Genomic DNA, 13,155 nt, shown 5'->3' on the forward strand with positions numbered 1-13,155 from the left:
GGATTTGACGGTCTACACACGGAAAAATTTGAAAACGTTAAAAACATGTTTTGACAGAGCACAGGGAAAACTGTGCGACTGTGAAACTGTTGCATTCATTTGTTGCAGTTTATGCAGCAAACTCTTACGTTTTCATCACTTCTTTGGGAGTGATTATCACATCCACAAGAAAACCTAAATCGGGCAAGGCAGAAGAATCTTTTTACCCATTCGCCAAGTGTACAAGTTAGGCGGGTCATGTGACGCACATGCCGTCACCAGTGTCTTATAGAACATATCAGACATGTTTTCCTGTGGAGGAATCGTAAGACCTTGCGATTAAATGTTTTCGGTTCCCATTGGAGAGGCACATCCTTTCGTCTACTAATCGCATGGTTTTGCGGTGCGGTCGCAAAACAGACACTAAACTTATTTCAGTGAACAGAGACGTCAATGAACGAACGGACAGATCATAACTTTGCGAAAATAAAGAATTAAAGTTTTCACCGGAGGGAAGACTTGAACCAAGGACCTCTCGTGCCGCAGCTGCTCACGTTAACCACGGGACCACGGTGCTCCTGCCAGCACCTTATCCATGATAATGCATATGTTGCGCTTAGAATACTCAGTTTGTATATTTTGCTTATTTTTTTCATAGTTCCACACAACTTCTTTGTTTTCTCGATTGATCTGTGTTGAGTGTTTCAAGGCCTATCCACTGTGCCAACTTATAACTAAATCTGAGGGGGGTGCGATGGGGAGGTTTCCTTGTTAGAACACAAATTAGTAATAACAAGTAGCCTGAAGTTTAAGAGACTAGTCAGAAAGAAACATTGCATGAAGAAATGGGATACAGAAGTACTAAGGAATGAAGACATGCAATTGACGTTCTCTGAGGCTATAGATTCTGTGATGATAAATAGCTCAATAGGCACTTCAGTAGAAGATGAATGGACAGGCAGTCACAGAAGTTTGAAAGAAAAACATAGATACCAGGACGGTATATGTGAAGAAACCATGGATAACGTAAGTAATACTTTACTTTATCAACAAAAGAAGGTAGTACAAAAATGTTCAGGAATACAGAAATACAAGCCACTGAGGAATGAAATAAGTAGGAAATACAAATACGGTAAGGTAAAATGGCTACATGAAAAATGTGAAGAAACTGAGAAATAAACAGCCAGGAGAACTGAGTCAGCATGCACAAAAGTCAAAACAACAAATTAAAAGGAAGGGTGGTAACATTAACAGTGCAACTGAAATTACACTGTTAAATACAGTACAGAGAGTGAATATAACAATATTATGAAAAGGAAAGTTGCTACTTACCATATAGCGGAGTTTCTGAGAGCGAATAGGTACAAGTAGTAGACTGAAGGTCTCTATAAGGTGGAGGACTTATCTCACGATGGGATAGAAGAAGAAAATGGAGTCAATAGGGAAGAGAGAGGGCATCCAGTATTGGAATCAGAATTCAAAAAAGGGTTCTGGAAGACTTAAGATCAAAATAACACAGAAGGGATAGATAATGCTCTAACGGAATTTCTAAAATCATTGAGGGAAGTGACAACATAACGACTATTCATGTTGGTGTGTAGAATGTATGAGACTGGCGACACACCATCAGACTTTCGGAAAAGTATCATCCACACAGTTCCCAAGATGGCAAGAGTCAATAAGTGCAAGAATTATTGCACAATCAGCTTAACAGCTCATGCATCCAAGTTGCTGACAAAAATAATATACAGAAGAATAGAAAAGAAAATTTAGGACCTGTTAGATTATCATCAGTTTGGCTTTAGGAAAGTTAAAAGCACCAGAGAAGCAGTTGCTGTTGGAAATGGAAGCAATACTGAAGAAAATGCAAGACACATTCATAGGATTTGTCAGCCTGGAAAAAGTTTTCGACAATGTAAAATGATACAAGATGTTCAAAAATCTGAGAAAAATAGGAAGAAGCTATAGGGAAAGACAGGTAATACACAGTATGTACAAGAAACATGTGGGAACAATCAGACTGGAAGACCAAGAATGAAGAGCTCGGATTAAAAAGGGTGTAAGACAGGTATGTAGTCTTTCGTCCCTACTGTTCAACCTGTACACCGAAGAAGCAATATTGGAAATAAAAGAAAGGTTCAGGAGAGGGATTAAAATTCAAGGAGAAAGGATATCAATGAAAAGTTTTGCTGATAACGTTACTAGACTCGGCAACAGCGAAGAATTACAGGAGCTGTTGAATGGAATGAACAGTCTTAATGAGAACTGAGTATGGATCAAGAGAAAATCGAAGAAAGACAAAAGTTATGAGAAGCAGTTGAAATGAGAACAGTGAAAAACTTATCGTAATTGGCAATCACTAAGTAGATTAAATTAAGGAATTCTGCTACCTAGGCAGCAAAATTACCCATGACGGACAGAGCAAGGATGATATAAAAATCAGACTTGTAAAAGCAAGGAGGACATTGCAGGCCAAGAAAAGTCTACTAGTATCAAACATTGGTCTTCATTTGAGGAAGAAAATTCTGAAGAAGTTTGTTTGGAGCACAGCATTGTGTGGTACTGAAACACGGGTTGTGGGAAACCCAGAACAGAAGATTATTGAAGTGTTTGAAATGTGGAGCTACAGTAGAATGTTGAAAATTAGGTGGACTGATAAGGTAAAGAATGAAGAGGTTCTCCACAGAATTGGCAATAAAAGATATACATGGAAAATGTAGACAAAAAGAAGGGCCGGATGATAGGACATGTGTTAAGACATCAGGGAATAACTTCCATGGTGCTAGAGGGAGCTGTAGAGGATAAAAACTGTAGAGGAAGACAGATTGGGACACATCCAAATTGGGAACTATTTTAGCCAAGAGGATGCCATCATTGTTAAGCCATATAGTAGTCCAATGCCTGGGGACAGGGGTGGGGGAATTATGGCTGTATTTTTCCCTTGTTTTCAGCTGTTCACAGTACCAGCATAACAAGGCCATACTGGCAAATGTTACACAGCCAGATCACACAATAATCCAATCTGTTGCCCCTGCAACTATTCTTCAGAAGCCATAGATTAGCCTCTCCACATATACACAAGCATTGTGATGGCATCTTTGGTAAGGCACACAAGCCTCTTCACTTTAGCAAGGTCTGTGATCCAAGGGTGGATGATCACCACCACCACCACCACCACCACCACCACGATTCAGCAAGCTGCACTCTTACACGAGGATGTAGGCCAGATGGACTGCTGAAATATTGTGTCAAGATAACTACATGATCTGCTTGCAGACCCAGGAAGAATACAATGAATCAATGTACCAGAGAAGTTTACTTGGTCACATCAGGTTCCACTAAGATGGTGGGAAGTGGGGGCAATTACATACAATAAAAACTTTATTTAGATTGTGGTGTTATTTTAAACTATGCACTACACTTGACAACAGGAACATTTCACTACTTATCAAGTTCTGTATTCTTTGTTTTTCAGTGTTGATTATGTTTTCATTCTCAGCAAATCAATTACATTAAATTTACTGAAGCCACACTTCACATTTATTTACAATATTTTAATAATAAAAAAGCAATTGCTAACCCTCATAAATCTGATCTAAAGAAAAGGTAACTCTGATGATGCTTTCTTTTGAAAAATTTCAGACTTTGATTGCAATTTCCAGATTTGCTTTTGAGTCAATATACCGCAAACCTGTTAACATTTCACTTCAGTATGAAGACAGCTTGTCGACGTATAAACATGGAAAACAAACTTCTAAGTACAACAGCAAAGCCTTGACAATAGCCAACATTTCTTGTTAGCATGACAAGTTGCTTTCACCATGTCTCCTGGCAAAATATCTATACTTTTGACACTTATCACATTCCAGATATACACAATATCTATTGCTGTAAACACAGACAGTAATGGATCTGTAGCCACAAGAGTTTTCACCCTAATTTTACAGTTATTCCCACTGCATTTCAAACTTTTCTTTACCTTTGCCTGTTTTTTTAATAACTTGGTCACTTCAAACCGAAAACATTTCCCACACTAATGAAGCCACTCTGAAGCAATTTTAACTTATGTTTAGTATGGCACATCAATTAAATGGCTAGTTTTCACAGTGCTCAAGTATAAACACGCAAACCACAAATTCAACAGTAAAGTAGACAACTTAATAGCAGAAGACACACACTCGTGTTCACAGTCTGCAAAGTTTTCATTCTTTTTTGTGTGCCTCTTGACAACTCAGTTACTTCTATTCAGTGAATTGTCTTCCTTACTGTTGATTTATTTTCACTTTGCCAGAACTTCCATCGCCATATTTAAAACTACATCCAGTACTTTAACCTTACAAACGAGTCAAGGTTTGGTTCCAGAAGCCAATAACAGCAGAAGACATGAAATACTGCAAACCTGTTTTTAACAGTACAACGGAACACACAGTGTTTATTTCAATATTTATTAAATGTTATTTTTACTACTGTGTGGAATGAACCTTATGTCCACACTATGACCTGAAGCACAACCCTAGATCTAGATTAGGTGGTGATATGGCTGCGAGTTGGCGAACCCCAGAAATGTGTTCCATCATAAGCTCTCTCAAGAGTATGACATACTGGTATTTGCAGAAGGTATGCAACATGTGACCCTGTATTTCTGTTTCCATGCTGCAGTAAAGGGGTAGTTACTTTACAAGAAGTTCATCATCAGCAGTCACATCACAGTAAATACATTACAGTGTGGTTTGCCGCTTCAAAATAAGCTCAAATTTGTTGGAGGAGACAAATAGCAGGAACAGCAACAGCAACATTTGAATGATATGTTGTAAAGCTTCCTGCTGATAAAAATGAACAAGCATGGTTCCAATGAAATTTAATTACACAATTCACAGAGCAAGAATTTTCATGGATGTTCTTCTGAAAAATCTTTCCAGGATGTTTTCTTTTCTAACATGGCAGTATTCCCTTGCAATTACATTCACCTGAACTAGCCAGTTGTGATTTCTCTCTCTCCCCCCCCCCCCCCCCCTTTTTTTTTTTTTAGGCTATCTCAAAGATGGCAGATGGTACATTTTAACATATTCAATTACAGCAGTCAAGCACACTATTTAATAAGAGACTGCAGTATTTTTTCAATCAGTGATGGTGTAGTGCACAATGTTTCAACGAGTATACGAAGAAAGTGGGGAAACTTATGACAATCTTCAAGTAAACAATGAAATATTTCAAGTCAAACAGGCAGAAACTGAAATTTAACTTTACACAAGCTACAAAATACAACAAAATATGCATTTGTTATTGTCCTTGCAATATTCTAACATTATTCTTCCACATCACGTACAAACATCTTTGGCCGAAAACTTTTCATTCATTCAGTGTGTGTGTGCGCGCGCGCGCATGGGGGGGGGGGGGGGGGGGGGGTGATGTGATGCGAGTCAGTGTGTCAGGTATGCTGCAGGAACATCATTATGTATGTGGAATTTAAATATTGACATACAAGCATTTGGAGTGATTTGCTGCATTAGTACAGCATGGCTTACATTATTCCAATAATGGTATGTTCATTTATCCAACAAAAAGAGTCAAATAATATACAAAATTACAGAAAGAGAAGTTTATTACAATAGCATTTGACAATAATGTAACTATGGAATAATAATCAATTACGTAAGACAAACTTAAATTACTATCTTTTTAAATTCAGTCAAATTCGGTGTCTGAATAATAATAAGTGCATATAATCAACATGTTAAACCATACCGAATAGCACAACTGAACAAAGAAATGATCACTGATTGCAGACAACTGTATACACCCTCAGTCTCTACAACTAGTAGTATTATAGTAAGCAAAAGAACTTAAACCTTTTATTACAATCATCAATTACATCTCACGTAATTGCCACTGACGGATGAGACCAAAAATAATAATGTAAAATTTTGTAAAACTGTACTAAAATAGTGGCTACTGATATAATGATGATGTCACATTTACATTTTCTTCATGGAGTTTCTAAAATGACATGCATTGGAAAAATGCGAAAAAGTACTGAAAAATGTCTTAAAACTACTGAAACTTTGAATTCTAACAATCACTTAGTCACAATGAAAAGATTAGAGTTTTAAAGGTAGAACTGTAGTCACAAAACCTACACTGACACAGACCTCAACAGTTGTCCAAATGAAACAATTACCAGATGGTATGTGTTTCAAACTCATTCGTAAAAAGGAACAAAATTTTGCTACACAAATTACATGCTTTACATAAAAAAGTAACTGATTCACCAAGACACGTTGTCCATACTGCCATGGATTTTCACTCACTATCCTCCCTGTGAAAGAGAAAACACACCATTTAAGATATGAAAATCTAATGCACTGTTGTGGGGAGGGGGAAAGCTGTACATATGAAAAGGAACAGCGAAAGTGCAGACTGATGACAATTATGAATGCAACATATAACAATACATTTTCCTCATTTTTACATTTTGCTGATAGCACAAATACTATTCAGTGCAGACAAATCCTGTAAATTTCACTTTACTGAGCTTCATGTTCTGAATACTACGTTCTTATTCATTTACGAAACTATCTTGTTCGCTAGAGACTGAAACAGGCAAATTACTGCAGAAGGAGGATATACACAACTATTGTACCACATGGAAATCAAGTATACACCAAACATATTCCAAATAATCATTCTCTGAGAGGAGCATAATTAACATTGGTGTCATACTAGTCATACTACACACAAGATGTCAAAGAAAATAAAAATTACTCCATATCCAATATTTAAAACTAAACTAGATGTATTTCTTTCCCGTGAAAATTTTTTGAATATGTATGAATAAATGTTGGTTAAACCATTAGACAACTTAGATAATAAGAACCCACCTACTTATTTTCATTTCTTTTTCATTAATTAATAAATACAGCAGACTCTCTACTATCTGTCCTAATGTAGTGGAAGGTCAAGTTGGATCACAAAAGCACGGTAAGCCGGAGTTCTATAAATTCCCTCTTCCAAGCCTGCTGTACTATTCAAAACCCATTTTTATTAACTATTTTTGACTTCTTAGATAACAAACACTAATAACTAGTGTTTGTTATGTACATACTGCATGCTTCACAAAATTACAGGCAACATTAAATTACCTGTATTCAAGTATGAATGTGTGATTACACAAGTGAACAGCCAGGTCTTGCAAGGTTCGATATTTTAAACAAGTCTTCAAAAGACGACATTCTTCCTCCTCTAGTCCTCTTCTGTACTGCAACGTCCCTCCACTTATGCAAACAGATTATATCTGCTGGTGTTGCTTCCTCTTGCTCACTAATGTACTGCAATGCTGCCTCAGTCATGTCTAACCCTTCTAGATGTGGCATGAAATTTCTCATCTCATCAAAGTTTGCATCCTCTTCTTGTGCTACTTACCCTGCCACCATTCCCACAATACTGTTGTCAATCAGTTCATCAACTTCATCTTTTGCCATCCATTCCAGGATATTTACATCAACATCCTTGGAGCCTAGTAGATTTTTGAGCAACGAATCAATATCATTTCCATCTTTGACTTTAGTTTCACACAGAGATTCAAAGTTAAAATGTGCACCTTCATGGTCTAAAATAACTTTCCAAGACCATACAAATAATATGTATGGAATCTCTTCCCACTCTTCAGCCATCACCTTATGACCTCTAGCAAGTCAATTCTCTTCGGAATAGTTACAGTGTCACCTTCATCTTGATCAATCAATCATATCCATGAATTGGTCAGATGGCAACAATACTCCTTAAGCAATTCAAGGATGGGCTGGTCCAGAGGTTGCAAAGAGCAGTCATATTTGGTGACGCAAATAATGCTTCGATATTTTTATCTGGGAGTTTGCCACTGGCAGGGTGCGAAGGTGCATTATCAAAAAACAGCAGAGCTTTCCTCGGTAAATTGTTGTCTGTCCAGTATTTCTCACAGCTGGTACAAATTCATTTTGAAACCTGGTTCAAAGATTTCTGAATTCATCCATGCTCTCTTTTGGTGAGTGGGGCAATGATTCCTTATTTTTCAGGTTTTTGAAAGCTCTAGGTTTCTATGATTTCTCCATTAATGTAAGCCTAAGCTTGGGGTTGTTGCTCTCATTACTGCGAGCGAATATGGTAACTCTTTCTTTAATTTTCTTGTATTTAAATGTTCCAAAATCGTTTTTGGAAGCAAGTGTTTTTGTAGTGAGCATCCTGTAATTATAATGCAATCACAAGTGTATAACTGCTTGCCAGAAATTCCCTCCTCATCAATTAACTTCAAAAATGTCTAAACAATAGTACAGACTGTCAGCAGATAAAGCCTCTCCACTAATGGTAATCTGCCACATGATGAATTGTTTTCCACTGATCCAACCATTCACCACTGGCAGTAAATTCTGATAATCCATTTGCTGCTGAAATTGCAGAGCTTTTTCCTGCGATATCGGCCCAGAACCAGGCAAATCTTTTCCTCTTAAATGTTCATGGATCAAAAATAAAGCTTTGTCAACTTCATTATCCTCACCTTTCAACATTATCTTTCTTTCTTTCATTTATTCCAGTTCCATTAGCCTGGAAAGCATGCTACTATTCAATTTCTGCTCAATCTTTACAGTACTTTTTTCTGCCCCTAGCTGCAAAGCAATAGTTTTGGCTGCTAACCCATATCCCAGTCACAATGTGGCATGTAGTTCCTGATCCACAGTCACTACAAGTTTTTTTTTTTCATTTATCAACCATTTCGGACAGTGTACTTGAAAAACAAAAGACCGCACAAAACAATGATTTAACAATGCACATACTTTGGATGTCTAATATGCAACTGAGGAAACAAAGAACACAGAGTTGCCAACAGGGCTGCTTTCATTATTTGTGAGCACAGAGAGGGCTTCTCTAAGAGTTATTTGATGAAGAGTGTTTTTGGTAATTTAGTCAATATTAACAGTATACTGTGTACCTTAACTGTGACTCCACATGTGCTAGAAGTGCAAAATACAAATAAAACATTTTGAAAGGCTGCTCTCACTTGCTAAAGCTTTGGAAAAGTACAGCAGTACAATAAATTAATCCTCATTCTGTCATGGAGAAGTACTGTGATGATAATTAAGTAGGTCCAATAGTCAACAGCCAGATAGTATAGAACCTACTGTAAAACTAAACTGTGCACTTTGTGGCCTATGGTGAAAATGGATAAAAAAACCACAACCAAGCAAAGAGTGACTAATAATACTCACACTTTAATCTTGTCTCTGAGAAATTCAACTACTGTTTCCTTTCTGTTCTGCATCTTAAAAGCAATTTGGGCAGGATAGTATCTATCTTTAAGTACCGTAGACCAGCCAGAATACTGAAAAGAAGCAGACAATAATCGTTTAAAGAAAAAGTCCATCTGTGTGTGACAAGACTGACACTAATACTACATTCAAATCCAGCATTGTTGTGCCACAAACAAGTCAAATCCCAATCTCTCTCAATATTTACACCACACAATACTTTATCTGAAACTGATTTGTGTGTAAATACTTCAACATCTTTGATGCTACAAAGTACTACTCTTCCAATAACTTCTAGATATAGAAATGTACACAAAAATGGAGATTTATTCAGTATTACACCTCATCATGACTTAAAATAATTCCTCTCTTAGCAACTCTCTTTATATGCAAGTTAAATAAACTTAACTACAAATGTTATTTTCTGTTAGAAATTTAGAACCTAATAACCTAAGTGTAAGACAGCAATTCTCTCACATGTAGTCCAGTTTTCTACTTGTGCATCAAGTGTGGTTCTTGCCAAGACTTCAGACCAGAGTGACAGAAAATGGAACAATTTAATTGCAAGCCACTCCAATCAATCATGTCTTTGCCTTGTTACTTTTCTTTCTGTCCCACTGTTTGCACATCTTAGATCCCCATTTCCTTTAATATTCTAATTAATGATCTCCTTATGCCAGATCAAAATGTAATGTGTATAGTTAGCATCACTTCATTAATTTCATATCTCATATTTTTTTTCAAAATATGAGAAGAAGTCGCTTTGTTACCTTTTTGTCTTCCATCTCCCTTCATATAAGGAAGCCATTTTTCTTGCTTATGTGATTTGGTATAATAACAAAAGGTGTACAACTTTGCTTCCGCAGTTTGCTGACAGGTGGTGACAACGGTAAGTAGAGGTCGAAAGAAACAGATCGCAGACATCAGGCAGTTAGCTTGGACCTCAGTCAACACAAACTCAATCAAACATTAGTCTATTTGTGTCTGCATCATAACGTTGTTCTTGATTGAAAATGTCAGTTTACGAGCCTAATTATCATTTGTGGGAGGTGTTACTGTTTTGTTTCAATATGAAGAAAACGGCAGCTAAGTCTCATCAATTGCTCTCAAGTACGTATGGTAAGGATTAGTGGAAGACTGTCGTGAGTGGTTTCAACACTTCAAGAATGGTGATTTTAAAGCCGTAGACCGGCATAATGGTGGAAGAGAGAATGTTCTCAAAGATGCAGAATTGGAGACACTGCTGAGTGAAGACTCACATCAAACTCTAAGAATTGGCAGGATTAGTCGAAGTGACACAGCAAGCCATTTCAAAATGTCTCACGGCTATGGGCATGATTCAGAAAGAAGGAACTTGGGTCCCATGTGAAACGAAACGAAGAGACATATAACGGCGTTTGAGTGTTTGTGAACAGTTGCTTCAGAGGCAAAAACGGAAGGGATTTCTGCATCGCATTGAGACCAGAGACAAAGAATGGGTTCATTACGATAACCCTAAACGCAAAAAATCATGGGGATATCCCGGCCATGCTTCCACATCGACGGACAAACCAAATATTCACGGCTCCAAACTCATGCTCTGCATTTGGTGGGACCAGCTCGGCGGTGTGTACTATGTGTTAAAATCAAACGAAACAATCACAGGTGCTCATTATCGAACACAATGTGTTTGAGTAGAGCATTAAAAGACAAATGGCCGCAATACAGCAAGCGGCACGACAACGCTAGAGGCCATGTTGCAAAAGAGGTCAAAACGTACTTGGAAACGTTAAAATGGGAAGTCCTACCCCACCTGCTGTATTCTCCAGACACTGCTCCCTCTGAGTATCACCTGTTTAGATCAATGGCGCATGGCCTGGCTAACACTTCCGATCTCATGAAGTCACAAATTGGATCGATCCGTGGATTGTTTCAAAAGATGAAAGTTTTTTTTGACGTGGGGTTCGTACACTGCCCGAAAGATGGGAGAAAGTAGTGGTCAGCTATTGAAAATACTTTGAATGATACATGTGTAACCAATTTGTTTCATTAAAGCCTCAAATGTTGGGGAAAAAAACGATTGAAGCAAAGTTGTACACCTTCTAAGATTACTTAATTTCAAAAATGTTTGTATTTACTAATCATGGATAAAGAAATCCTTTATAATTCAGCTATCTAATTACATTGAGAAGTGACTGGTTTGGTACCATGTCAACTGTGCACCTATGAGCATTTGTTTTTTCCAAGTCGAACCTTCCAATCTAAAGTTCTTATTACAAAGTCCGATTACGGTTTCTGTGTAAATGCAAATCATTTGTGGTATTACACATCATATTATCAAGGTCCACCATCACCAAGCTTATCCAGTCCCTAATGATGGTTCTGCACCTGACTAAAAGAAATCCAAAACTGGCATGTAATGGAACTATCTTTGGCCAAGTACGAGTTTTAACGCAAGTTAAAATCATGTCTTTTAATGTGTCCCTGCTGTGCCACGTCTCCAAACAATTAGCTTTCGGGAGGATTAAAGTCCATTTTGTTACACATCCATTCTTTTGATGGAATGCATTACAATAATCTAGTACCTTGCCATTTATGATTATTCATATCTCACTGTGTTCTATTGTAGCATGCTGCTATAGCTGACTGAATATTCACTATAAAAATTAAACCTTTGATGTTTATGCTTATCACCTACCTAAAAAAAAATTCATATATTTCAATTACTTGTTTTCTCTGGATTTTTATTGTACTTTTTCTCTCAGGTTTATATTTTACATTTCTGGTGACTGCATTCTTATCAACTTTAAGCCAACAAAGCTTCAGTATGAGAACATTTGTTGTGTAGTCCTGGATTGGTCAGATGAAGTAGGCTATGCTATGAATAGCACAGAGTACAGATGGTGAAATATTTCCTGCAAATCCCACAAAAGTGCCAATTTGGCACACACTACTTCATCTGTTCAGTTAGTATTGGGGAAAAAAAGATACCCTGTAGCATTCACAAACTTATATTAAATTAAATTTCTCCATTTTAATTAATATACAAAATAAATATTTGTGATATCTACTTACAGTGGATGTATTCCTGTACATTATTTTTCCATCTTGTTCAAATGGAACATATTTCTGCAACAAGGCTTTTCCATCTATCTTCCATATCGGAGGATCCTTCTGGTTCTGGAAGTCTGCCTTCAACACCACAAAAGCTCCAGACTGCAAAAATCATGAATTTCCTTGTCTAGCAATAAACATCATGTGGGCTTTGTATAAAATATTCAGATTCTGTAAACCTGTGTTGCCTGTTATTTGCATGATTGAAAACAACTAGAGGTTTAGTTAAGGGTGACATTTGTTTTATCAGTATTATGAATTGTACCAATCTGATCTAAACTTTTCATTCTGTGCTAGTCTTTTCTCTCCGAAATCCCAAACTACTGTTTACAATTGAAGATAAGATCAAAGTATATACTTCAAACAAACCATGTGCAGATAGCAAAAATTGTGCATCAAATACCGAAAGAAGAGTTGCTAAATAAATTGACCAAGGTAAAATATGCTAGGAAAAAAATTTTGCAGCTCCTGATACATGCCATTTTTTGGAGCCCAGTGTAAGAAAGAATGACAAAATTGTATATAAGATAACAAATGCACAAGACCACATACAGTAGTAACATATTAATTTAACAGGATAACACTGAAATAACAAAATGTGACATCAACATTCTACAATACAATTTCACAGCTAAAATATCTGCTAGCAAATGAATTTCAATAATGGTGCATAAGTAATCAAAACTGTAGGAACATTCAACAATAGATATTCTCTAACAAAGAAAATTTTTGCTATTGGTAAATGGTACGTAATGAAAAATAAGGAATGGCTTATTTTTCAGAACAGAGAAAGATACCATACCAT

The 13,155-nt window shown here is 36.8% G+C and overlaps 1 protein-coding gene across 1 annotated transcript in view; it reads right to left on the reverse strand.

The window, feature by feature from the left end:
- Positions 1–5,563: 5,563 nt before the first annotated feature.
- LOC126253285 (nucleolin-like) overlaps positions 5,564–13,155 on the reverse strand; it is a 40,616-nt gene continuing 33,024 nt past the window's right edge. Inside the window, exons 4-6 of the mRNA XM_049954510.1 lie at positions 12,312–12,452; positions 9,219–9,331; positions 5,564–6,295 (exon numbers count right to left, since the gene is read on the reverse strand). Of these exons, the coding sequence (XP_049810467.1) occupies positions 6,280–6,295; positions 9,219–9,331; positions 12,312–12,452 (270 nt within the window). The 3' untranslated portion in view covers positions 5,564–6,279. The remainder of the gene's footprint in view (positions 6,296–9,218; positions 9,332–12,311; positions 12,453–13,155) is intronic.

This window comes from Schistocerca nitens, chromosome 4 (genome assembly GCF_023898315.1).
Source record: "Schistocerca nitens isolate TAMUIC-IGC-003100 chromosome 4, iqSchNite1.1, whole genome shotgun sequence".
NCBI lineage: Eukaryota > Metazoa > Arthropoda > Insecta > Orthoptera > Acrididae > Schistocerca > Schistocerca nitens.